Consider the following 27,830-nt stretch of genomic DNA (forward strand, 5'->3'; position numbering starts at 1 on the left):
ACTTCTAAGTAAATAAGCTGACAACATATAGCAAGGTCACAAGGACCAAAGCTCGAATACAAAGTTTCATAGTTATGTGACTGTGCATGCTCTTTCGAAAAGAAAAAGCACTTCCAGTGAAAGCCCGATGCGAAGGGGCGAAAGGAGATTTATATCTGTGACAGTGCTTTTCGAAGGACCAATGATCTTGTGATCTTGATCACTGTGTACTTGGGCAGTGCATGGACGCCATCTGACTGAAGTAGACAAACTCTTCTGTGAAACTGATAACGTCTAGAGAACAAACGAGATAATTACTGTCAGGAGTGATATTCCAAAACAGTAGATATAAAAGTTCGATTTGTAGAGAATCATTTTTGTAGGATCACCTGTTGGGGAGGAGGGGAGTTGGTAAAACGATTTTACCTATTTGTTTAATAGTTTGAGTGGGTCTTTTTTTTTTTTTTGAGGGGGGGGGTGTTATTATTTAATAGCCCACTATGACGAAAGAACGAGTAAATTTCTTAAGATATGTTATTGTTGAGGTCGTGACATGATCAAGTGTGTAGTACCCAGCCCTGAATCCAACCTGCTCCTAAGTTTATTATGGCTTTCTAGAAATCTTGATAACCTTGTGTTTTGCACAGAGGTAAACTGTTCACCAAAGAGGATAGAAAAGTAATTCCTTTGTAGCTGGGTTGGTTGGAGCCCTTTTACTTTAATATTGGAATTACGTTAACTCTGCTCCATTGTGTCAGAACTTCAACAGTAAGTAATATAACATTAAACAAATTTGCAAACACTTCTACCATCTTGCTACTAGCAGCCTTTTAGGAAATCATTTGTGATGTTAACAAGATTCATTCATTTTCTTTAAGCCATTCCTAACTTCATCTTTTCTAAACAGTCCATTAAGGATTGCATTAATCATACTTAAAACAATATCCTGTGTAAACTATTAAAATTGGACATAGAAGGCTGAGCAAGATTGCATGATGTGTTTAGTCACATTAGGTTTTTGATTCAGTTGCCTTAGTTGCTGGCACCACATAAAACCCAAACAGTTTGATTAGTAACTTCATACTTTTCAGTCAGTTACACCTGGGGGTTTGAACGCTTTGCGTATTTTTTCAGTCTTTGTAACAGAGCGTACTCAATTGTTGACTTTTCAGTTGGACGATTATATCCTTTATTCCTTACCTTATCACACAAAAAGCGGGTAAAAGGATAGAAACACAACGGAAGTCTGATTTATTAAAGCATTATAGGAACATCACAATTATCTCTCAACATATTTTAAATATAAAAAAATAATCCAGATTTAAAATATAACTTAAAATTTAAAAGACAACCCATAAGTAAGAAAATTAGGTAAAACTAAATACTTTTTCTCTCTGCTAACTGCTTATCTGTCCACAAAGACTCACTCCCTCACTCTTGAAATTCAAATTTTTCATGCTTAAAAGATTCAAGTGTTTAAAAGACAACAAGCTGATAACCCTATTTTTCAAATATTTGATATTTTTAAAAAATATTAAGTATCTTTCAAAAATTAACAAGCTAAGACTTTTCACATTCAAATTAAAGCAAGGAAAAAATACAAATACACTATAAACTTGGTTTTGAAATACTGTAAAAGCAAAACTGACATTTTAACTTTTCACAAATCAATCTTTCTAATCAATGAAATAATTTTAGATCTTGATATACTTTGTAATAGATTTTTTTTCATCACAGCTGCCCAAAGCACTTATTCTCAAATGCATTAGCAGCTCAAAGCTCTGTGTTAGGCAATTCTTCTTCCACAAGGTAACAGTTCAGCACAGTGTCTGCAAACAATATGTCAGTCACAGATGTTTGGTTAAAATTTCTCGGTCTCTCTCACACATAAACACCCTATTAAAAGTTACATTTGCATATCTATGCACACAAGCACTTGGGCACTAACACCTATCTTCAGTCATAAAAGTGTTTTGTGGAAGGATATTCTCCTTTTTTAAAACCCATTTTATCAAAAGAATGTAGATGTCAAGAATATTATTATAAAAAGCCTTATGATTGCCACTACTTTCAACATTTTAGATTCTAGGATGGTGCAAACAACTTTGTGTGAGCAGGCAATTAGTTTCATTCGATGGAAGGTGAGGTTTCTTACGATTCACATTTTCAATGATATTTAACTTTTGATGGAAAGAACAAAATCCACCACACAAATTTTCAAGTTAAATGACATGAGTAAAACAGAAAAGCATTAAAATTGGCTTATCACATTTTCATGCTACATACCTGGAAATATTTCCGCTTTATGTAGACAAGACACAGTCCAATCACAAGCTTCTTTGGAGTTCAGTCTGAAAAAGAAATTCCTGATAATTAAAACTGTTCAAGTACACTAAACGTTAAAAATATACATGTAAATTAACATTATATAATTATGGTAGGGCCAAGATATCATCTCCCACTTACCCATATTGACTGGACAAAATGCATAGTACAGCTGCACTTAAGATGTTCTGGGACCAAGTTTGAGACCAAAAAAAAAAAAATCCCACCTTAAATTTCCATACTACCCAGTTCATTAATGTATAATGTGTTTAAATAAATATTTTATATTAAAATTAAAGAGATACATTTATTACTTGAGAGATTTTAAAAAGACAAATTATAAAAAATATTAGCTATATCTAAAAAATGGAATACGTTTGTAAATGTTATTAAGTACATCGTAAATCAAATTCAAGGAACACTAAGCAAGAATTTCAAACAAAACTTATGTTACTAACTTGAAACGAAAAGAATTAGTCCCTTTCTTTGCTTTTTTCATGGAAGTCAAGATGGTAGCAAAGCTTGCAACAAGAGTTTCCAATTCCTTGCCACATTTCTTTGGCACATTGTCTATTTGAATCACATCTGAACCTTCAAGCTTCCATGAACTGTACAGTTTCTTGGTTACTGGCTCGTTTATTATCCCCTTATTCCTATTTTTAGATGGATGATTGACATCCTCAAGGTCTTTAATTGTTTCTTCTCTTTTAGCAGTTGTGGAAAGTTTTTGAGAAGAGTTGTCTACCATAAAACATTCATGAATCTGCTCACACATTGTACTGGTGGTGGTGTAATCCGCAGAAATGCTTTCTGAAAGGTTTTTAGCATCTGATCCATCACATGATATTCTTTTTTCCATTATACCTTCTTCATCAGCATGTTCTCTATTTTCTTCATTCATGACTACTGGTCCGTTTCTTGCTACCTTATCGTTATTTTCGGATGGATGCTTGACATCTTCAAGGTCTTCAATTGTTGTATCTCCTTCAGCACTTGTCAAAAGCTTTTGAGAAGAATTGTCTATTGCACAACATTCATTAATCTTCTCACATATTGTACTGGTGGTGGTGTAAGCCACAGAAATCTTTTCTGAAACATGTTTTGCATCTGATCCATCACATGTTATTCTCTTTTCCGTTATACCTTCTTCATCAGCATGTTCTCTATTTTCTTCATTCATGACTACTGGTCTGTTTTTTGCTACCTTATCGTTATTTTCGGATGGATGCTTGACATCTTCAAGGTCTTCAATTGTTGTATCTCCTTCAGCACTTGTCAAAAGCTTTTGAGAAGAATTGTCTATTGCACAACATTCATTACTCTTCTCACACATTGTACTAGTGGTGGTGTAAACCACAGAAATGTTTTCTAAAACATGTTTTGCATCTGATCCATCACATGTCATGCTCTTTTCCATAGCATCTAAACAACTGACATCTTCATCAACATGTTCTCCATTTTCTTCATTCTGTAAACCTAAACTGTCAAAAGAGGTATCATAGGATACCTCTTCCTTTGATAAATCTTTTGCAACATAATGAGTAAAAGTTGTGGGTAGTTGATGGTTAGAGCCACAGTAATCTGAATCCAAAAAAGATGTCTCATGTAAAGATGGCTGTAGTACTGAATGTCTACCACCAGAATCTGGTTTATGGTTCACATCAGCATAGTTATTTCTCTCCAGGTACTTAAGCTGAGGCTTTGTTTCACTGCATGCTTCAGTTATGAAACTAGTTAGAGTTCTGTATTTAATTTTTTTCTTTTTTGCTTTACCAGCCTCTTTATCACATTTTCCATCATGATTTGTACTTATATGAGAAATATTCAAAGGAGAAAACTCTGAGCAAGTCTCAGAAGTCACTTTCAGTTGTTGTGAGCATGAAGAATCTGTCAGAGTGGGATAAGACTCGTCAGTATTTTGGACAACCATGGAGTAACCTCCTTCCAAACTTGTAGGTATGTGGTTCGAAGCAATATATTTAAAAGAGTTTGATTGATGTCCTGGCACAGATGACATATGCTGAAAATAAAGAAAATCAAAGCACTGCTATGTTTATTTTGTACACAGCTAGTTTTTTCCCTTTATAAAGTAAAATACATGTAAATCTATACTTTTTGTCAAAATATCCATACACTTGAGATGCACCCTTGTGCACCCCCATTTTAACTTTTGAACATTAATATTCTGATAATTTAACTTCCAATGTTTTATAATATAAGAATAGAATTTGTTAAATATGGAAAGAAACATTATCTGACATTAAGGTGTCATTAAATCTGTAACTGCTACCTTCACCTGTTCCTGCAGAAGCCGTGCCCTTCCTCTTCCTCTTCCTTTAAAAGTATGTCTTTGTGAATGACGAGACTCACTCACACTAGCTGACATCTGTATCAATAACAAAAAAATATTAAAATGATGCAGATTTGAAATAAATGTAAAGTATAGCTAAAACGAAAACTTGCACAGTGCATATGCAGGCTTGCTAAATATTACGAAATCAGTTACCAAGTCAGCGAATCAAACAAGCAGATAAATTACAGTTTAATTATATCCCCTCCACAGCTATAAATATAGCCTTACCATATGTTTGTCCTCCTTCTGATTCTGACAGACAAAAGGCATCCGTGGTACTGTAAGATCTTCAAGTGATTTTCCCCGTCCATAGCACTTGTGAGATATGAACTGAATTCTTTCATTGCCATTAATTTCTGAAAAACTTTCAACTTCAAATTCAAGTAATTCATATGTTGAAAGGTCCAGCTCCACTTTATCATCAGGTACCATTTTTCTGCATCCAAAACTGCAAATGAAAACAAATGTATAATTATGAATACACATACAACTGTTCATTATGTCTTTATGACTACAAAGACAAACGTTATTCTTTTGTTTGTATAAGTTACTTTAATTCTTTAAGTATATGACTACATCACTCGCACACAGTAAGTGTTCTTTCTTACTACAACAAAATACAGTGACCTAAGGCACGCCTTTATGGTCTAATGTGCTACCCTAACTCAAAATATCCTATCAGCTATTTTTTTCAATGGGTCATTTTCCTCACACTGAATATTATCGCTGGTGAGGTGCAAAATTTCTCTTAATGAAAATCCTATACTGTTTGTCATCATCGGGGGAATATGAACTTTCACTCTTACAGTTATACTGACATATCTAGAATGCATCTCATCATCTGACAGAAATCAATGACCTTTAGCCTGTTATAGATTTTCCTTTTAGAATCTTGTCTTTATAAAGCTGGCATGTGTATGTTTTATGCTTAGTTTTTATGGGTTTAGATTTTTACTTTATGTATTAAGTTACTCTACCTTATATCTGGCTCTAATTATATATCCCACATCTCCGAGTGTAACCAGACTCTCTTTGGATATATTGGGGGCTCTGCCACAAACTGACAAGATACAAAAAATTTTCCCCAGTTTTTACTGCATTTTTTTTGACAATGTTCTTGTTTGTTTAAAGCTTGCGGGTTGACTTTATAACATGCGAGCCTTTACAAGGTCAAGTATGCATCTTCTTAAAATAAAGAAATAAAATAATAATTAAAAAAAAATCTCAGGACAAGTAAAGCAGATCATCAAAGAAGATTCTAAGTAAATAACCTATAAACTTACAAGGTGAGATGGCACAAAACTCTCCCAAGTCCCAAAACCCTAGTAAGCCATTCCTAAGGACAGCAGATATGTGTGTGTCTATGTGAGTAAGCGTATGTGTGTGTGCTTTAAAAGAGCATTGAATAAGTGCAATCCAGGTACATCAAAGTAAGATAAAGTTATAGGTACTCTTTGAGAGTATTGCTCAAGCAAATTTATCTTCTTTCTGTTCATTTGTACGGGTGCTTAAGCCAGCATTTTCTTCTCTTAATTCTTAGATTTGATGCTGAAGTGTTCCTAAAGCATTTTTTTAAGTTCATCATTTTCTTTTTTAAGTTGAAAAATGCTCGTTTTTGCTGTCGATATGCTTTGTTAGCGTATGTTGTCATTGAATTTGTTGCCTCAACACTTCAGCCGCTTTTTGTAGGTCGGCTCACTATTTCGTTGCTTACATTTGTTGTAGTGGGAAAGGTTTCTATATGAGTAGGGTCTGTCGGTCGCGAGACTGACGTTTACTTTTTTGAGTCACGTTATCTACCCTTTCACACTGTCACTCTTCTCTTCCTTGGTACTCAGTGGTGTTTAGAGTGGAAGTTCTCAACAAACTATTGTCGGAGCTAGTTCTCTCTTTCCTTTGGTCGTTTTTTATGGGTCATCTTTTCTTGAATCAAACAGACAACTAACACAGACGTACCACCGCCACCGCACCACGCGGTTCAACCACTTTCCACAGAAGTGATTACAAGTCACCTTACAGTGTAATCCTCAACTGCCGTACTTTCCTGCTTTGGATTTCATTCATTTTTAACAATATTGCGTTAGGAATCCATTGACAAGAACAATTTTGACGTAAACTATATAACAGTGACTCCTGAAAGTGTTTAATACACTAATACAGGCTGGAAAGTATTTTTAAAAAAAATTAATACAGACAATTTCATCACACTGAGGTACAGACACGTCCGACCTCCGCCACGATCATTGCTCACCCCCAAGAGAAAATTTTCTAACTACAGCAGATCGTGGAAAGGAGAAACAGGAATGACAACTACGTATTTCCGCCCAGAGTTATCCCTCATATGGCTCCAATTTGCCGAAAAGTGAGCTGCATCCGATCTGATCCGATTGCCGAAAACAAAAAGAGGGTGGAGCGAGCTCAAAAATAGTTTTCATAAGTTTCCAAATGACAGAAACTTGAGAGAGAGAGAGAAAAAGTAAAGATGACAAGAATCAGCTACTAAAACATAAAGCTTTGTAAGCCTTGCTATAGATTCGAACACCTTGTACTCAAATGAAACACAGTTGTATTACGAACTAGTCCTTGATATTCAGTTAGCTCAGAGGAGAACCGAGCACCCTTGTAATTCGATTATTTTGCCATAATGTCCACACAAATGACCTTTCAGAGTCGAACAACAGTGAAACCGCCAGAGAAAGGCAGCTTTCCTTTGGATCATGATGGTTAGTTGGGATAGATATAGGAAGTCATAATATTTAAAATCGTGAACGAGTCATATGTAAACAAAGAAAGGAAAACTCCGAAATCCTTTCGCTATTTAGCGGGTTCGTGTGACGTAATCAAAACATGCGTGGAGGATAGCTATCCTGTGACCGCTTACTCGCCATTATTATTCTAATGGCGACATCGGTACTACTGCTACATTAATAATGATTACTTTTGTTGTGTTTTTATGCTTGGTCATTGGGAAGACTAAAAAGTGTGGGGTTACCCTAAACCAACTGCTTTAACTTTATATGTATAGTATACAGAAATGACATTTGATTCAGCCACTCGAAGCCCCCATGCAGTTAAACTCGTGTTCCCAACACTATTTGCAGCAGTAAACCACATGAAATAATTCTTTGGGAATAGTTTTATAAAATAACTTCATACCTTTAGGTGGATCTTCAGTCCTATATCATGAGCAGCTTTTTTTAGGAATTAAGGGAAAGGTTTTGCATGCTTCGCCATATGTGCTGCAAACTTTATCAATTTTCAGGTTGTCTTTTTCATGCTCTATTTTAATTGTATATGCAAGTAATTTTCTTAATGCTGGAGGATATCTTTAAGTGATGATTTATATAAATTTATTGGTCATACAAGAATTGATTTTCCTTTAGATTAACAGTTGTGCACTTTTTAAGTTATTTCTGCTTATATCAGACAAAATATAATTAGTGCAAATATTGTCATTTTTAGGTGAATGCAGAGAATTTATGAAGAAATACATGAAATGTCTCAGAGAAAATAGACAAGAAAATACAATGTGTCGTGAACAGTCTATGGCATATCTCAACTGTCGCATGGAGAAGTAAGTAATATTCACAGGTAAAACCTGCTGTTTTACATAAACATAGGGGAAAAAAAATCATTCACTTAAACTCAAAACATGATGGTCATATTCTTTAAAAACATTAGTCTTTTCAAAACAATTAAAGCTTAACAATCTTACTGCTGTGATTTATTTCCTCAGAAAACTGCATTATCATTTTTGTTTGCTTTTTAAAACATATATCTTTGCAGGAATCTTATGTTGCGTGAAGACTGGAAGAAGCTGGGGTACAGCGATCTCGCACAGAAACAAGCAAATACAAAGAGCTCATCATCACTAAGGGAAACATAATCTAGAAAAGAATCTCTTTCCCAGACTTTCATTGTTTCAAGATATTGTTCAAAGTATAAGTTGTTGAGAGACACAAGGTAATGGATAAAATCGATTATTTATAAGGGCAATGAAGGCCTTTTTTTAACATTAAAAGATGCTTTTTTGCAAGTTTGTTTATTAAATATTTCAAGCAGCACCAGTTTGAGGCTAAACAGGATACATGTGTTTCAGTAATTAGACCCAGATACTCTTAATGTCACAGCCTCACCCCTCAGGCTTGCAACAGTTACACATTCTTTTTCTCAACACACAACAGACAATCTGTCAGTGTTTTTATTTAAAAAAAAAGATTATTATAACAACAAATAAATAGTTATACTCTTTTACCCACCCAACCCCAGGAAAGGCCAATAAAGATAATTATTACACTCATGAAAATAGTCTCCTATGAATGATTTTCAACCTGTAGTCTTTTTTTGTAGCTCCACACAGACATGTTCAGCTCCTCTCCTCGACCCACTCCCCTGCTGCCTGATGTCAAAAATCTGACCTCATTCATATGCATTCAGACCTTTACTTTGATGTCATTTACACATATTCGTTCCAATACAGTTGGTGCTATACATATTATTAATACATATAATACATTAACAGTCAACACTCGTGTGCCTGTATATGGGGGAAGGGGGATGTATGTATGCACTTACATGTTTAATACATATTATATTATCAAAATCTGTGCCAGACTGAAAATGTAAACAGTTTCTTATGAGAAATGTTATATTATCTTGCTTAGTCTTAAAACAGGTATGTGCAATGTCCTTTTTATTTCTTCCTTTCTAGTATCTTTCTCCCTTTTACAAACAGGGCTGGCTGCCTTGCCGTGATATAGCCTTACTGCTGGCTCAGCATAAAACACCAAGTCACCCTCCCTCTCACTTTTACATACACATACATGCACACAAAGTACATAAGATGGTACATAGGTTTCATAACAATCTTTTGGTGCAAGATTTAATCAAGATTACTAATAAAATATATTAATACACAGTGTTCTTAAAATGCTCATGCTTTTGAAAACATTCATACAATCATCATTTTTACTTTTATAACTGTTTTAAGCATTTCAAGAGTGTGTCTCGAAGTCTGACTCGTATGGACTCGTCATCACAGATAATGTGTGTAGAACGCCCATCAACCTGTATCAGAGTGTCATCATTGGGCTGAACAAAAATGAGAAAAGACAAAATAATTTACCTTGGAGTAGCTGTAAGACAATATTTTTTTTTTTTTTTTACAGATTTGTAGTGTATAAAGATACTTGTACTTATATTTAAAATAATATTCAGAAGATAAGTGAAAAGCCTTATCAGTATGGATAAAAGGAAAGGTTTTGATTTGAGCGTCAGAGAAATAATCGTACCAAGTAGAAAAAAAAAGGAGCTAAAATTCTGAAGAGTGTTGACACGCGAGTCCTCTTGTTCACAACCATACCAACACAAGTTGCCTATCAAGTAACCAAGTCTGTGGTAGCAGTAGAAACAACTAACCCCTACTTTATTCACTGCACAAATCAAGTAAATGTTCGCTACAAAATCTTTCCCATAGTGTGAAATGAAAATACCCTATAGGCTCATGCAGCTGTGACATCTCTAAAACTCTACAAGCATGGCTGTGAGAAAGACGTGATATTTTACATCTTCAGACTCAAATGCTGCTAGAGTAAGTATGATACAAGATTTCAAAAACCCAGTATTTTTTCGAGCTACGTATGTTGATGGATTCTTGTAGCTCTCTATGTGTATGTTACTTTTCCCTTCCCTCTGCAGTGCTGCTATCATTAAAACTGATCCTGTACATTTCTTTTTTAATCATGAATATTAATGTTGTGATGCTGTTAAATTTAAAAAAGACTGGAACCAATGCTGATAATATATAATTAAGCAATATAAACAACAGGGAGCAAAATATTAATGAATGCATGTGATCAAACATGCAGAGGTATCATGAACAGGTCCCATAGCTTAGTCGCTGCTGTGACAGTGAATGTAAGTGCTTCCCCATATCTAGGGCATGGCTTGTAGAAAGTGAGTCCAGCTCTTCTGTTACCTTTACTTTCCCTGATTAGGTACACATAGGCCTCAAGCCAGTGACTTGTCCCAGAACTTCTCCAAGAGGGAAAAAAACCATCAGAAATTTACAGTATCAGTGTCTGGTTAAGACGGCGGGAAATATGAAAAAGCTCTCTAGCTCTGCTACATACACCACTTTCAAATAAAACTTGACGCCATACAGCATGTTCATATTTTAGAAAATATTTCTTGTATTTTATTTGGAGATTTAGAAAAAGTGGACTTCTTACTGGTGTATTGTAAACAAATTAATATTTCTAAAATAACTACAAAAGAAAAAAGTTAAATGATGAAGCAATTAAGAGCCCTTTCAGCAAATGAGTAAACAACCGGAATAGAAGAAGTTTTATATTTATAATATTCCTGTCATTGCAGTAACCACTTTTTTCACTATTATTATTACTGATGATAATAATAGGATGGCTGGGTTCAAGAATAAAGGCAATAGCCTGTTAACAGCAAACATCTGCTGCTAAAGAATGAGAAGAGTAGGGCAGTGCTAAATGATAAGTCAAAAGGCTAGAACTGAGAATTTGTCTTTTAAGTTTCTTGCACCTACCAGGTGAATTATTGATCCAGTTTCAGTCTCCTCAACTTTAATTGATGAGATTCCTTGCTGTATAGCAAAAATGAGATTATAATCGCATTTAGTAGCCATAGAGAAATATGAGATGTTTAACTAAAGATTCCTAAAACCTGATACTTTGTTAAAATATTATTAATAGTACATTATTGCATCACTGGATTTTTTTCCAGGCAAACAAGTCAGAACTATGAGAATAAAAGTATGAGTAGAGCTGGAAAAAGGCACCATAAAACACTGAATTTAGAAGTTTTCTTAGTTAGAAATCTTAATTTACCTGAGTCAGCATATCAACAAAGTTCTGGATGTTTGGTGAACCAAAAAGGTAAGTCTTCTTCAAGGCAGTCCCATCAGCACGTCTAACAAGTCCAGTTTCAGACTGTGCTTCCATAGAGAGAGGCTGAAATGAATGCAAAGCCACAGGTGAATGAAATTATTTTCCTTTATTTATACAATTACCTCCAGGCTCCAGTTTGTTCTTCATTTTTTTGAAGTTGGTTTGATCCCAGATGCAGCATTAAGTTTGAACTCAGGGCTGACCATTTTCACAAGATTCCAAATCGAAGTAACTCTTTACAATTCAGTTGGATGAACATTTAAAGAAATCATTTACTAAATGGAAGAGGTAAATGCTTTAAACTATACATAACCCTGCCAGCAAGTACCTTAAGTGTATACTTGTTGTCACGGGAAACTAGAGTTGCCGTTAGCATGCAGATGGCAGCTCCAGGTTTGACTTCCACTGGTTCAAGCTCAGCTGCTAACTGCATCCAAGACAGAAAGTAAGAAAAATGGCTTTATCATTTACTAAAATAATCATGAGCTGTCCACTTCCAGCCTTTATAGCTGTGCTAATGTTTTTGAATAAAGACGCTCAGGCATGGACACACCAACCCACACCCACACCTCTCTAGGCGTCCTTCCTCTTAAAAACAGACTCAAATTTAACAAATGCATTTTCATGTATAAAATACTGACGGGTAAATTATTGCCCAGACTCTCTCTACTATTTTCCTCCAATAACTCTAGAACCTTCCCAAAACTGAATATCCCCTTTCCTAGACTAGACCTCTTCAAATCAAGTCTGCAATTTTCAGGGAGTGCGCTATGGAACACCCTCCCTCTCCATCTCAAACAATTGCACTCCCTGACCTGCTTTCGACGCCATCTATCTCAATACGTTCAAGATATATAGATAAGCCCTCTAATTCCTACCAACTCCAGGTGACCTTGTGAATATATGCTAATCTCTTCTTTAACCATCACCTTGTACATATCCACCCTTCTCTGTGCTTATTATCTTTTTATATTTAATGCTTAATTAATGCATTTATATAGTTAATTTCCTTCCCTGAAAAGGGCGAGGGCTAAGTGGAAAAAAGCGCTCAGTTGCTTATTTTACCCCTCGTTAATAAAGAATTGTCATTGTCATTGTCAAATAAAAACCCTTTGTCACCATCATCAATGTCATCCTCAACAACATAAGCCACCAATTTGCACAAACTTCCCTGAATGTGTTCATAACAAGGCAGTTCAGTAAAAATTGTAGCAACATATATTTGGATAGGTTTTATGCCAAGACTGACACTAATAAAGTGTTAATGATACATTATCAAGCCACATGTTTATTTTGCATATTTTCTTTGCTGTCCCTCATAACAGACCATTGTATTTACCAGGACAATTGACTGGCCTTACCTCACAGGGCTAACCATTTTTACACAAGAACAGAAATCTTTCATAAACTCATAATCATCTTAAAAGATTCTCACCAGGGGATCAATGAGAACAGTTTCCCATTGCCTCTTCACAGGCAGATTGACAACTTCATACTTCTTATATGTCAAAGGTGAAGGCTCCTGAAATTGTATGCACAAAAGACCCTTATCTTACATGACAACTGCATATAAAATTATTTCCATAAGTCTTGAATTTTTTGTGGTGGTTTCATACGTTTAAGTTCTGCTTAATTAACAAAACTTGATAAAAAAGTAGCAGCTACAAGACAACACAGGGACAAGACAAACCCAATCAATGGTAAGGTCAGACCGCAAAGGAGCTTGAGGTGGAGGGGTTGTGTAAGTCTCTGAGACTACCAGATGTAATGGGCGCAAATCTCTGATAAGTTTGTTGGCTTGAGCAAAGCTCAGGCTGGTATCTACAGGACAGTAGCAAACCTGTTGACAAATTTTTAAAATGTTCACTGAAAGAAATATGGGTAACCTTTTGATGACCTTGTAATCTCTTGATATAAATATTAAGAAATAACATCTCACTATCACAATTTTAATGCAAAAAAGTCTAAACAAGATTACATTTCAATCAACAAAAATGAATAGCAGTAAAAACAAATTCTTTTTTAGACACACAGACAAAGAACATTGATTTTTTTTTTCAATTCTATGCATCAATATTTATGTAAAATATGTTAACAAACTAGATGAAGTCTTATGGTTTCTCACTCTCATCATCAGAGGCTGAAATGGTCCAAGAGCTTCTAGGTATGGAAAATCAGGTTCTGCAAGGTTAAAAAAAAAAAAAAAAAAAATGTCAAGGTTAGGCATGTTCAACTGGAAGCAATCAGTACTTTGAAAAAGAAGGAAGAGTATGTTGTTTTAAAGTGACACGATTTTGTATGTCTTTAGAAAGTAGGACCACAAAAACCCTTCACAGCCTAGTAATCACAGAGGCTGTAAACTTGATCTGCATCTAGGGCATAGCATGTGGAAGCCAGAGCTTAACCGTCTCATTTCCCTTGATGAAGTAAGCAAACTGCTGTGGAAAAAGAATTTTACCGGAGATTTTTACTTGTTGCTGGCCAACTGAGTCTTGAACTAGCAAGTTCCTGCTCCAAAGTCAAGTGCATTAATCACATGGATACTGAATCAGAAAATAATCACTGTCTTGACCTCTCCACTGTGTATTCAAGAATGGAAAAAAAGAGTACAACAAAATATATTTTGTTAGAACTAAGGCTCTTTATATAAAGACACTGTTAAAACTTAAAACTTTATTTGCAGGATAATAGCTCTTTAACAAAAAGATGATTCATTTACAGTAGCATTAATTATTCAGCTTCATTCCATCATTCATCTCTAGGCTGGTTGTTGGGGGAGCAAATGGACTGATGCACTCAGGCCTGTCTTGGGTGATAGTGAGCAGGTTCTGTACAAGATGAACAGTCCTCTGCTTGATGTTTATATGCCAGTTCTTCTGGCCGCCACAGCATCAACCTCCTTTCAAGGAACTTTGAAGGACGGTCTTTGAAAAAGTGCCATATGGCCAAACTAAATCAAATGTGCACCTTGACTGTTGCAAGTAGGGGTTTCCGGTGTCCTACGAGTGTGGCGAGTGTGCCCCGTACAAAGCCATTGGTCATTTTGTGTATGAAATCCAAAGCAGCCTCCTCAGGCACTTGTTCTTGAGTGCCTGGATTCTCCTTTCCATATTGGAAGAGTCCATGTCCATAAAGCAGAATCGGAACTATGATGTACTTCTATAGATTGTACTTTGAAGTAACACCTTTAATGTGAAGAAAGGAAAAAAAATGAATAAGTTTATGAAATTTTTTTTTCAGAAAATTACCTGTAAATATGACTGTGTTTGCTGCATTTTTGCCCCATGCCTCTATGAAATGAACAGCATCTCCCATTCTGAGAGAAGGATGCCCAGTAAAAAGTATGCATGGCATCTGGAAGTCACTTCCCAGCTCTGTGGAGAACATGCAAAGGATTTGGTGATGATTGTAATGTGATCCACTGACAAGAACTATCATTTATAAAATGTCTTTTATTTTTGCATTTAATTGGTAAACTGCCAAATTATCTCAATGTTCAAGTAAAATTTGTTGAGAGCTTATGGAATATCTGCTAATAAACCTATCTGCAGAGTAAGAAGCCAAAACCAGAGTGCTGTAATGAAAAGCAGTATATTTTGCAAGATCCATTTTTAATAAAACACTGCTCTCTCATTGGTAATAAAGGAGTAAAACCAAATATTTTTTATTCATAATTTATGATAGTTTCTTTCTTGGGATTTATTAAAATGTGCTAATCTGAGTATCTACTCCATAAACAAATCAAATTATAAAATGAAAACATTCACCATTTATGTCTTTAAAATGCCTCAGCCTCCCAGAGTTCACAAGCTGAAATTGGTAATAGCATAAAATATTTTACACATTGATGATTTCATCTTTTCATCACTGAAGCTTTAATTACAAACCATGAAAATCCAACAATACTACAACAATTAACAAAAGATGACGTTTTTATTTTAGATTATAATGTATGATGATTCTTAAGAAATGACTTAATAAACCAATCACATTTTAATTAAAAAAAGATTTTGATAACTATTACAAGAAGATACCAATGCTGATGTCTTTGTTTCAGCTACTTTCGTTCTGGATCAATGTAACTTGCATGTAAAATGCATGTTGGTCAACAAAATGTGAACATATATTTCATAAGCTACTAACAATTCTACAAATGTGGATAAATGCAATTTTAATGAAAGTAGGGGATGGCGCAACTGCGCCTGGAAACCAACTGGGTAACCTGCTGGTCCCAAGCGCAGATGAAGAAGGAAGGTTGGGAGTGGGGCTAGCAACCCCACCCAGTAAAAAAACAAAATGCTACAGAAACCGCAAACACATTAACTGCACAACAAGAGCCTGGACGTGAAGATCCCTCTTCGGAAGGGCCTATGATGCATGCTGGCGAAAGCCCTCGGGAAGCCAGCTTGCCGACCTAACTTCTCACGGCCAAGACAAAAACCAGGAACATCAAAACCCTGTACGAGAGAGGTAAATCATCTCAGGTAGCCCAGGAAATGAAGAAAAATAATACCAAGCTACTCGGCCTGCTTGAGACAAGGTGGAATGGAAACAGTCAGACCAGACTTTCATCAGGGGAGACTATCATCTACTTTGGACATGAAGACCCTGACCATGATCACACAAGGAGTAGCTGTACTGATGACACCAGAGGCTGCAAGATCACTAATAGCATGGGAACCAGTTTTCCCACGACTCATGTCAGCAAGATTCAACTCCAAAGGAAAAAAGATCATCATCCAGTGCTATGCACTTACCAATGAAGCTAAAGAAGAGGGAAAAAAAAAGACTTTTACAACTCCCTACAAGCGCTGGTTGAATGTCAAAGTTTGAAATGACAACACAGACAAAGGACACTTGATGGGAAAGTAGGGTGTGGGCAACTGCAATGAAAATGGCGAGCTGCTCACAGACTTCTGCTTGTTCAGTCGGAGGCACAGTATTTCCACACAAAGCCATTCACAAGACCACCTGGAATTCACCAGATGGACATATAGAAAACTAGATCAATCACATCACCATTAATCGCCAGTTTAGAAGGAGTCTGCTGGATGTCAGGGTAAAGTGAGTCGTTGATGCAGCCACAGACCACCACCAGCTTGTGGCAGCCATGAAGATAAAGCCAAGGTCTTTCCATGACTCATCAGAAATACCACACCACAAATTCAACAATCAATTTCTTAGAGACCACAGAAAGCAAGAAGAGTTCAACTGTGAAGTCAAAAACAGGTTTGCGGCGCTGGAGGTACTCCTGGAAGAAACAGTGGCCAACCACTGCCACTGCAAAGAATTACCAAAGTTCATTGCCATCATCAAGCAGCTGTATGAGGACTCAACATGCCAGGTGATCCACAATGGAAAACTGGCTGACCCCTTCGCAGTGAGGACAGGAGTAAGGCAAGATTGTATGCTCTCGCCGACAATCTTCATGATCGTCATAGACTGGATCATGAGAAGAACAAACTCTAACAACAACACAGGCATTCAGTGGACCTTCGCCAGGCAACTTGAGGATCTTGACTTTGCAGATGGCATCAGCCTGTTGTCCCACAAGCAACAACACACACAGAAAAAGCTCACTCAGCTTGCAGAAGAAGCAGCGATGACTAGCCTAACCATCAACATCAAGCATCAAGAAGACGTAGGTAATGCGGGTCAACAACAAGCAAAAAGCCCCACTACAACTACATGGGAAATGTATTACAGAGTCTGACCGTTTCACCTACCTTGGCAGCACAGTCAGCAAAGATGGATATACAGATGATGTAAAAAGCCAAATAAACAAAGCCAGGCTTGCATTCCACACCCTGTGACCTATCTGGAATTTCAAGGCTTTATCTTTACACACCAAGAATCGCATCTTTAGCACAAATGTAAAATCAGTCCTTCTGTATGGATTTGAGACATGGCATGTGGCAAATGCTATCACTAAGAAGATACAGACATTGTCAACAGATGTCTGCGTCACATCCTCAACAGCAGATGACCCGAGAAGATCTCAAATATAGAGAGGGAGAGGACCAACCAAAATCCTGCCAGACAAGACATCAAGAAGCGGTAGTGGGGCTGGATTGGTCACACCTTGCAAAAGCTAGCCGACAATTTAACGAGACAAGCTCTGGGCTGGACCCCACAGGGGTGGTGCAGGGTTGGGAGACCCAGACAGACATGGAGGAGATCAGTTCACAGAGAGGCAGTAGCAGCTGGCATGACATAGTCCCAACTGGAAAGGGATGCCCAGAACCGGGTCCGATGGCAGGGTGTGGTTGCGGCCCTATGCTCCACTTGGGGCGACTAGGATCAAGAAGAAGGGGATGGCGCTGGTGGAGGTGAAGTCATCATCCCTCTAAACCTTCTAAAATATTGTTAATTGTAAAAATGGAAAAAATATGTCGTCATAGTATGGAGCAAAACTGGGGAAAAGAACTTTGTTGACAGGTTTCATGCAATCAAGATGACTTGTACATTTCCATATTCCACTACTGAATCAACCATTGATATCGTATTGACTGTATTATGCATAATACTGTTAGGTGCAAACTCATTTTAGAGAAAGTTGTTGTAGGTTCTAAATAACATGTCTTTTTAATCTCGATTTAAAGAAAAAGGAAAATATCACGTCATAAAAATGAACTTACTTCTGCATGTGGGAAAGGGCACTCTGGCAAATAAACCTTGGACTGCTTTCCTGTTGAAAGCCTGTTCAGAGTTAAGAGAAATATGTTGATTTTATGACTAATTGTACACAAATTTACCTGAATATGAGATGACCAATGTGATTAACCGAAAGTCAAGGAATTCTTCCCTTAGAGTATCCTTTTCTAGTTATTTTTATGCGTTCTTTTAACAATTTATACATTCTAAAAATAATGTATATTCTGAACCAAGGATAAACTTTGCCATCAGTGAACCAGCAATAACAGACATGAAACAATCTCACTGAACTCTTTCTAATTTTATGAGAAAAAAAAAAAATCAAACATTTACAGTCATGAACCTATCTTACCATTCTGCATAGATATTTGAGTATGCAAGAGAGCCATCAGAAACAGGAGACACAAAATACATTGGAGTATTTGACAGACCACACTGGTCCAGGTGACCAGAAAGACACTCAAACAAATCGTATGTCACACCAGAAGGATAGCATGGTACCAGAACACTCCCTCCATGTTTCACAGTCACAGCTGCAAATGAAAAAATTAAAAAAATTTTTTTTAAACGAAAATATTAATACAGCAAATAAAAGCTGTATGCTGCATGTTAAGCTTAAAAATTACTGTACAATATTCAAAATTACAAGACATCTATTTAAAGAAGAATAATTACGAAAAATCATTCAAGCTAAAGAACTATTAATGAAATAATTTTCTGAAGTCTTATTTTTAAAGGAAATTGTGCTGACTTAACATAGGGGATATGCACTTACCTGCATTCACACAAAACTCTCCAATCATTGGGTCAGGCAAAGCAAGAGGCGTTTGAGTTAGGCATGTTAAAATCAGGACATCACTATTTTTCAATGGTGCTTGTTCCATGGGCTGAACAGAATATATTAAAAAGAGTGTAATGCTGCAAGAGTGTAAAGTTGAAAAATAAATTCAATAGTTATTAATTTTATATACAATCAGAGATCTTCACAGTAATTTTTTGCATGTGTCTACATCGATGTGCATGCTCTTTGTCTTTCTGTTTCTTGCATGCATGCAAACACACAATGATCAAATACCTTGGGATGAGTTGTCAAAGTAGAAGTACCAGAAACATAGCAGATCTGAAAACAACAAAAAATATACAAAAAATGACAGATTTTAACCTGCAAAAATTAAATTTTATTTTACTACATATGGACTCCCATTAGCACTTTTTCTGAAGCTTTGGTAAATACTTACTTTTTCAAACGCAGATTGTATAATCCAGTTACTACTGCCTATACAACAACCTGAACTGACTGATTGGACTTGTAATGCTCCAAAAACATCCTGAAACAAAGAAGTAGACATCCATACCCTCAAAACATATAATTAGAAACTGTGTTTCATTCGTTCTAATCTTCTTTACAATCACCTAAGTCACACATTATCATAGGTCCCCCATTAAGTGTAGCACTGACAATGTGAGCATATAGGCATACTTATGCAGTGGACTGACCTTTTTCAGTATGTTGGTGTTTAACATATGACAAATGGAAAGTGGCTATTTGAGAATTATTATCTTGTAAATAACTAAACATTTAGAAAATATATTTCTCTTATGTTGGTCATTAATACTATACTGATTGCTCATTGTTACATGTGAAGGCCAGGAATCATATATAGGTGAACTTGGGCACTGAATGTATTTCATACCAGAAAACTATTTCAGTAACATATGTTCTAATAATAGAGGTCATAGTTCCATTATTCTGATGGAAATGATTCATACTTCATACTGATATACCTGAATCATTCTACCCATTCCCTAAAAATTCACACACTTTTTAAGTCGTACCTATCAATCAAAGATGTCAACATAATATGAAAAGGTAAAGAGCAATCAATTTATAAGTAACCAATAAACAAAACAAAAGTTTAGGTTATTTAGGAAAATGCTGCTGTATGTTCAGTCAAGTGATACAAAAATAAAGGTAATTCCATGACCTTTTGTGTTAGGGAATGAAGTGTGTAAACCACCACTTATCTTGGGGCAAGCTTTTTTTGAGGGTGGTGACCATCTCTCTCTCACTGCCTTACCTTTTATAACCCTCTACAGCTAGGTACCCACTTTACACCTTGACCGGAAGAAGTAAGCTTGTGTCCCATGTGCAGGGGCAGATTGGAGCTTTAAAGCGGCCCAGGCATTATTTACAGAGCGGCCCTTCTCACTAAAATAGGCCTATAATATTATTCTATAGAACAAAATAGGCCCACCGGGCATTGCCCAAATGCCTGCCTGGCCAGTCCACCACTGCACATGGGCATTGAGCTGGCTAGTATGTGCATCTTCAGGGTCAGATGCTATAACCTCTAAACAATCCACTTTGAACCCAAAGGCATGCATAATAACTGGTTTGATGCCCATGCAATTCAATGTACTTCCCCAGTAGACCTAGATGTGGAAAAGAGGCTGCAAGGAAGATAGGTGGGCACTGCCCTCACAAAAATATCCCTGGAATAACTAACTAAAAGGTCATGGGATTACCTTCACAAGTGATAAAGTTGGCAAGTTGGCATCACAAATACTGCTGTTAACATGTTTTCTGATCTTATGCATGATGTTTATTGTGCATATTGCAGAGAAAGGATGCAAAGGATGTCACTAATGTCATTTTCTCCCCTCCTCCCCAATCCAACCTCTTCATTTTTTCAACCTTCTCCTCCAATAATCTTCTTGATCTCTTAACATTCAGACCTCTAGACTGACTTGCTGCACAATGTTTGAGATGCCATTCAGACACAATCATATATCTGTACATCTGTTACACTGACAAGCACAAACTCCCTCAGCAGGGAATTTAATATTTTGGAATTAAGTTTTGGATGCTTGCTTTTCTATAGTGGGAACTAGTAGTTAAAATAGTGAGATATGGTATTAAATCTACATTTAGGTGTATGTACCAAGTGTTGCTTATCCTTAGACATTTGCTCATAGTTACTGGGGTTTAAAATTTTGTGTCTTGTGACAGTCCTTTGACTAGGCAATCAACACACAACCTGGGTAGCCAAAAGCATTTGTTAAGAGACATATTCATTCATGACAGACAACCATTACCTTTTTTCACCTATATGTTAAAGCAAGAATTATATACCAGGAATTTTGATACTGAGGTTCAACTGTAAGTGGCAGCAGTTTTACACTTCATTGGATCATGTACACCACCTCTATAATTCTATATTCCCTGAATAATTTCTCATCATTAGCTACTGGCTACCTTAAGGTTTCTGATCTCAAAAGTAGGTTCAAGAGTTCACAATGCAGTGAGTGTATTTAAGAACACTCATTCAGTCAAAATTTACAAAGGAGAGAAAATGTTTTATTTTTCACATTCTACAGCTAATACAAATCATCCACATCCATGATGACAGCTCTTAGGACTACCCAGATTATTGACATTCTAAAATGTTAAGTATTGCACTCACCAGTTTCTCATTGAAACCAACTGCTTGTATCTTTGAAAGACATGCATCAATGTCATGTTGTGTATAAAATTTTCGCCATCCACGAGGCTCAACAGCACTCCTTAGTGGAGGGGGTACAATACTACAAATGAAAATAATAAATTAACAAATAACACTGAAAACTTTACAAATGCACAAAATGAAACAGAAAAATGCACCTATAATATAAACAAAAGTATAGTTTATACACATTTCAAATAACCAAGAAAAAAGAGAAGCAAATCAGCTAAAGTTATCTAAATAAAGTACACAGGTACAAAGACTTCACACTTTCTTATTGTTTAAACTGATACTTACTTTGCAAACTCTTCTTCTTTCCATGCACTTGCAACTTTCAGTTTGGGATTTCTTTCAATATACTTTACCATCTCTTCCATGTACATTCTAACAATCAAATCAGAATAAGTTACATAAGAGCATGGTGAAATACATGCATAAACTACATTTACAATCAGCAAACTGAAAAAAGAAAAATTTATTCAGGTGAATGTGTGTTCTCACATATATGTGCCCAGTATTGAATGGGGATGCAGATATGTATTTGCAGACACACACAAATGCATAAATAAATCCAAAAACACATCCCTATACACACACAAAAAGATTAGCAGAAACATGAAGATACCTTCCAATTTGTATAGTTGGCTCTGTGGCATATATCTTTCCATGGAAATTAGTGTACTGAGTCAAGTATGGTAGAGCTAGCATAGTGTTGAAATTTGAAATCAAAACAGCATCAATCTGAGACACATCCACCACTCCAAACTGAAAAATGTATATTTTCAAGAAAAAAATTATTTACCTTTCTTGTTAATCTTCCAATATAATTACTACAGATTATATCTCAAAAGTAGATAAAATATCAAACCCTAAGTCAATGGATTCTTCAACTGATTCACCTTAATTTCTGATTAAAACCTGATTATCTATTTTGTGTTTCAAAACTTTTTAGTTTAAATATAACAGGTATGTTTCTATGTGTGTATACAAACATATGTATGTATGACAAAGAAAAGAATATGTATCATATTTGACACACCTGTGCATATGTGCAGTTAGTTTTGACTAAAGTACTTCTCCAACATCACACAAAACCTTTGCAAGTTAAAGCATACTCCTGTCTGAAGACATAAATATATTATTTACAAAAAAGCATACAAACAAAATGATTACCTCAGGTACAGAAAATTCTGGTGTGCCATCAATGAATACTCTGCCCATGCATTCCCTGAATTCATTTACCTAAAAAAAAATTTTTTAAACCAATGACAACAAAAAACCAAACAAACAAACCCAAAACCATACAAATTCAAAGTATGAAGATAAAGGAATCTTCTCAATAAACTTATATTTTTTTCAGAGAAAACAAAACAGGTTACAAAAAAATAACATCAATGTCTATTCAAATAAAAGTAAATTAAAGCATCAGCTGCTGATGATTCAATAAATACATCTTTAAATAAACTTTGATTTTTCTTTCTTTTTGATCTCTCTGGAAAAATAAATATAAAATACAAAAAAACCTTACCATTTTTTCACTTAATTTTGTCCTCTTGTCTCCTCCAACACCAGACCATTGAGAGACTCTTGTTAATAAAGATCTAAAAATAGAATGATTTGATGCATTACAAAGCATTATTTTATCATAAAAGCAAATAAATGAAATCTCTTTATTGATGTATTCAATGTTGATACAATTGAGCCACAGAAATCACATTTAAGATTAGCATCTATATATATGTGCACTCATACAAGTACATACCCACAATCTCAAAAGCATGGATAATAAATATTTTCTTGGTTTCCTACTCATACATGTAAAAACAGTCCCTACCCAACACAAGATGAATTATAAAAACCACATAACAGTCACATCTGTAATGTTATAGAGATTAACAGTGTATTGTACTGATGTCATAATAAAAAATTTAATAATTAAACAATTCTTGGTACTTTAAAAAATAGATCAGTTTCACCGATAATAAAATTACTAAGTCATATATACAGATGAACAAATGCTACTTAATACACGTAGTCTTGGAATATTTAATCATTTAAGAAAGGCTGCCAATGCTAGCTTCTGGAAAAGAAACAGCAGTTCTAAGAAGAATCCAAATAAAAAGTGGCCTGCTATAAGTTACTACTGTTTTTCTCTGGAACAATCTTATAGTTATGATCCTTAAATAACAAATCAATTTTAACACTTAAGTTTGGTAAATTTCGTGTTTACTGCTAGTACAAGGTACAGCCCGCTCCCTCTTCTCTCAATATTAATGCTCTGCCAAACCTTTTGTAAATGTCAATACTAACTTCAAAAACAGGTCTATCTAAAAACTTATAAACAATGTACAAGCAATGTTAAAATGTACCAACCATGATGAGAATCAGTATATACTAACCCTGGAATGGTGAGGAGAGGCAGGAAATGAGCAATCTGAGAAATGTCTAATCCACAGTCTAACATGAGGGCAACACTCTTGAAATACAACACAAAGCATGGCTTGCTTGGATTGTTGGAAAGACACACCTGATAAAGGAGGAAGCAAGAGTAAGTTTAGCTTATGTATACAAAAATGTAATTATCAAACTGAACTATATGATGCCATTCCATTCACATGGACAGATGTCCCACTATCACCAGCAAATCCACCAGCGGAGGAGTGTGTTTTTACAGAAATGAAAGGTACTGCAACACTGATGTAGTCAGGAAATGACTGAGTACCACCAATTTTTAACTGCCGTTCATTTCCCTCCATCCTTACTACCTGCCCAGGGAATTCCCTCAGCTGTTTTACACACTTCTGTATATCCACCCACATGCCAACACTAAGTCCGCTGCTCTCCTGATTGCCGATGTGACACACACATTAGATGCCACTTGCCTGGACACTCCCAAGTTTATCGTTGGTGACTTAAATCATTGCCAGCTTACCGGGATACTTAAAAACTATGAGCAATATATATCCTGCTCCACACACTATTCTCCACATTGTCATGGCACTGTCCCTGGTGCTTACAAAACACAACAGCATTCTGCTTGCACCAGTGTATAACACAGTGTGTCAGTGATTTACACTGGTGGCGAAGACAGTAAAGTGCTGGACTGAACAATCATCCACCTGCAGGGGTGCTTTGACTGCACAGGCTGGCAGGTTTTTCAATAATTCAAGTGACAATCTAGATGACTTGGTTGATGTGTCTTCCTACATCACTTTCTATGTTGACACAGTCATATCCTCCAAGGAAAATGCCATATTTCCTAATAATAAAACCTGGGTAACGAAGGAACTCAAATCCCTATTGAATAACAAAAAGTATATATTTTATACTGGAACTGTACATGATCAAAACCTAGTGAATAGGGACGAGCTGGATGCCATCAGGGAAGCAAAGAAAAGATACAAGGACAAAGTTGAGTTGCAGTTCAAGTTCAGTAGTGGTGACCTCGGAGCAGCATGGCATGGTATTAAGGATATGTCCTCTATCAATCGCAAGGAAAATGCTCTTAAACAATCAGTGGCACTCGAAGCATTGATGAGTGTGATCTTCCAAATGTGCTTAACTCTTTTTTAAGCCTGCTTTGAGAAAAATGACTTCTCTTACAATGTTTCTACACTAAAACAGTCTCTGGTCCCTGAGTATAGGTTGGTGATTGTCAGAGTAAACAACACTTGTACCTCCTACGGAAACTCAAATCTTTCTCTGTCAGCTCTGTCATCCTCACATGGTTCTATCGGCGCTTCATTGAAAGTCTCATCACTTTTTCTGTCATTTCTTGGTTCCACTGCCTGTCCTACAGCAGTGGTTCTCAAAGTATTTCAGACCGCAGACTACTTTACTAAAGTAAAAAAAAACCCAAACAAACAAAAAAAAATACAAAAAAACGGCTGACCACCAAGGCCTAAAATCACTCTGTACCATAAATTTTCAAATTTAAATTGATGCATTTGTTTCATTACAATTCAAAACAAAATGCACTTTTGTGACAGTAGTATAGTAATAAGTTTACATAAAATTACATACTTCGTAAAGTACACATAAAAGTTTAAAATAAGAAGTGCGCTGCGTTACTAACAGATGAAACAGTTAAATGACACAATGCTCACGCTGTGACATAAAGACTTAGTTGGTAAGCAAGCGTTTTTTGCAAATGAACAGTTGGGCATCAATAAAATTAAAACTCATGTGAAATCAGTACTGGAATAATTAGTGTATCTGGCGATTTAAACATCACTTTGCTGACATATGATGACTGTCAGCTGCAGACCACCTGACTTATGTGTGTGGCCCACACTTTGAGAACCACTGCCTTAGGGAACAAGAATAGTCTTGTCTCCCTTGTAAATATCTGTTCCAAGATCACTGGTGAATGGCACGTGGAACAAATGAGTTGAGGTGACGATTGGTTCTGCATACCTACAGTCAGACCACAAGACTGAAAACTCATATGTCAACACATGATCAGAAATAGAGAGGATGTGTGATGCCTTCCTGAGAATTTGCTCATGACATAAGGCTGCCAGATCCCTTTGCCAGGTTGAGATGATCTTGGAACAGATATTAACAAGGGAGACAAGACTGTTCCTGTTCCCTAGAGACAGCCTGTGAAACCAAGAGATGAACGAAAAAGTGATAAGACTTTCAATGGTCCTTTTGGTCAGAGCTCTCCTCATTTCCATATCCCACAGCCTATCCCATCTCTTTTTCCTTCTTTTGTAGAAAGCATTTTCACATTTGGTTTTCTCTGACTGCTTTTCCTAATACATTATGCACATTATTCTTTTCACCATTGTTATTTTCAAAGCCTTTTTTAGGCATGTTTTCTAGGCAAGGATACTTAGGACTCTATCCACCAGGTCCTAATCCTTTGTTATCATCACAACCACTTTGCAACATTTAATAGCTTCTTTTTCATGGAGGATCCAAAATGCATGGTTTAAGGCTCATAGTAAAGAAATGCCCAGTAAATGTAAAATGCATCTTTTCATTCTTCAACACACTATGTCTGGCACACATTACAATAAAATGTTATGTTTTTTGAGACTGGTGTGTCAATATGGTACTGATATATGTTATTTCTTCTTTCGCTTTGAATTATCTCATTCAAACATACCCAGAACTATAACTCAAGTTTTGTGCCAACTGCACTGCTGTGTGCTCAGCATTTCTGGTCTGAGATAAAGTGGCTCCAAAGTCAATAAGATATTTCAGCTCTTCTGAGTGGCCTTCAAATGATGCATACATTGCTATTTTACACCCAGTCATATCTGTGGCATTTGTATCATCCCCCAGTCAGATTCTGAATCATCTCCCTCGCTATTTTGAGCATGTTGAACTTTGCCTCTTTATGAGTAAGGAGTCCCCATTATGAATAGGACTATATCAGGCAACTTGCAGTCACTTCCAATTCAGTCTCATATTTGTATACTCTACAGCTTTGGCATCTTTAGACAAATTCCAGCATGCCTACTAGTGGCACATAATTTCATACTTTTATTTTTGTTACATGCATTTCTCATTTCTGAGATATCTTGATAAAGATTTGTAAAGTCTGTTATCCTCATAGTCTTTCTATATAGATCCCCTTGATGTGCCATTTTCAAAGGCACTGATTGAGGTAGGCTAAAGAAGACTGAGCCTTTTTCACGACAGCTTGAGTATTGGGATCCCAGAGGTCTCTTATCGAAGATGGTGCCCAGGTATTTAAAAGTTGTTGTGGACGACAAGGGACATTGTGGAGAATTCTGACGAAAATCAAAGACACTCTCTTTGGCCTTTACCACTCAGCATAACAAATATAAAAACTTGTTAGCGCAAACGTTAATATCGTTTTTTACAGTTCAAAAATATTTAAGTCATTACCAGTTTCATGGCAGGAGTTGGTTTCGTATTTTCCCCCAAGCAATCGTATTCTCGTCTCATATAGAAACGGAGAAATGATAATAGTCTCCCTTGTTTACCGCTTGTATTTATTCGGGGGAAGTTATTGGTTAAGTATATAGTTTACTCCTTTCAGTGATTGTTTAGGTTGTGTTTAAACAAAGTAATAAATAATTGTAAATATTCATAAGTCTTGAATTTATTTTAAAACACTGT

General features: G+C 36.1%; 3 protein-coding genes across 10 annotated transcripts; 1 reads left to right on the forward strand and 2 right to left on the reverse strand.

Annotated features, from left to right (window-relative positions):
- Positions 1–1,209: 1,209 nt before the first annotated feature.
- LOC112569870 lies at positions 1,210–6,981 on the reverse strand. Of its 6 annotated transcripts, none has more exons than XM_025247945.1 (6): positions 6,909–6,981; positions 4,886–5,105; positions 4,595–4,690; positions 2,763–4,324; positions 2,266–2,330; positions 1,210–1,808 (listed from the first exon to the last, which is right to left on the reverse strand). In XM_025247945.1, the coding sequence occupies exons 2-6, from the start codon at positions 5,087–5,089 to the stop codon at positions 1,753–1,755; spliced, it is 1,983 nt and encodes a 660-aa protein (XP_025103730.1). In that variant the 5' UTR covers positions 5,090–5,105; positions 6,909–6,981; the 3' UTR covers positions 1,210–1,752. The 6 variants fall into 6 exon arrangements, with proteins under 6 accessions (XP_025103730.1, XP_025103714.1, XP_025103739.1 ...); XM_025247929.1 differs by having other exon boundaries at positions 6,853–6,956; XM_025247954.1 differs by lacking the exon at positions 6,909–6,981 and adding an exon at positions 5,941–6,902.
- A 20-nt stretch (positions 6,982–7,001) lies between these two features.
- LOC112569972 (cytochrome c oxidase assembly protein COX19-like) lies at positions 7,002–8,721 on the forward strand. Its single transcript, XM_025248103.1, has 3 exons — positions 7,002–7,380; positions 8,120–8,231; positions 8,444–8,721. Exons 1-3 carry the CDS (start codon positions 7,302–7,304, stop codon positions 8,541–8,543), a joined length of 291 nt encoding a protein of 96 aa, XP_025103888.1. The 5' UTR covers positions 7,002–7,301; the 3' UTR covers positions 8,544–8,721.
- A 123-nt stretch (positions 8,722–8,844) lies between these two features.
- On the reverse strand, positions 8,845–27,780 carry LOC112569944 (integrator complex subunit 9-like). 3 transcript variants are annotated; one of them, XM_025248079.1, is made up of 22 exons: positions 27,597–27,780; positions 24,134–24,261; positions 23,263–23,335; positions 22,908–22,976; positions 22,360–22,499; positions 22,032–22,118; positions 21,696–21,816; positions 19,470–19,559; positions 19,307–19,351; positions 19,007–19,118; positions 18,584–18,764; positions 18,216–18,276; positions 15,345–15,387; positions 14,826–14,951; positions 13,703–13,758; positions 13,268–13,417; positions 13,013–13,099; positions 11,906–12,004; positions 11,518–11,640; positions 11,217–11,273; positions 10,635–10,693; positions 9,655–9,748 (listed from the first exon to the last, which is right to left on the reverse strand). In XM_025248079.1, the coding sequence occupies exons 1-21, from the start codon at positions 27,654–27,656 to the stop codon at positions 10,667–10,669; spliced, it is 1,935 nt and encodes a 644-aa protein (XP_025103864.1). In that variant the 5' UTR covers positions 27,657–27,780; the 3' UTR covers positions 9,655–9,748; positions 10,635–10,666. The 3 variants fall into 3 exon arrangements, with proteins under 3 accessions (XP_025103847.1, XP_025103864.1, XP_025103856.1); XM_025248062.1 differs by lacking the exon at positions 10,635–10,693 and having other exon boundaries at positions 8,845–9,748; XM_025248071.1 differs by lacking the exon at positions 9,655–9,748 and having other exon boundaries at positions 9,755–10,693.
- Positions 27,781–27,830: the final 50 nt, after the last annotated feature.

Source organism: Pomacea canaliculata, linkage group LG1 (genome assembly GCF_003073045.1).
Source record: "Pomacea canaliculata isolate SZHN2017 linkage group LG1, ASM307304v1, whole genome shotgun sequence".
Classification (NCBI taxonomy): Eukaryota; Metazoa; Mollusca; class Gastropoda; order Architaenioglossa; family Ampullariidae; genus Pomacea; species Pomacea canaliculata.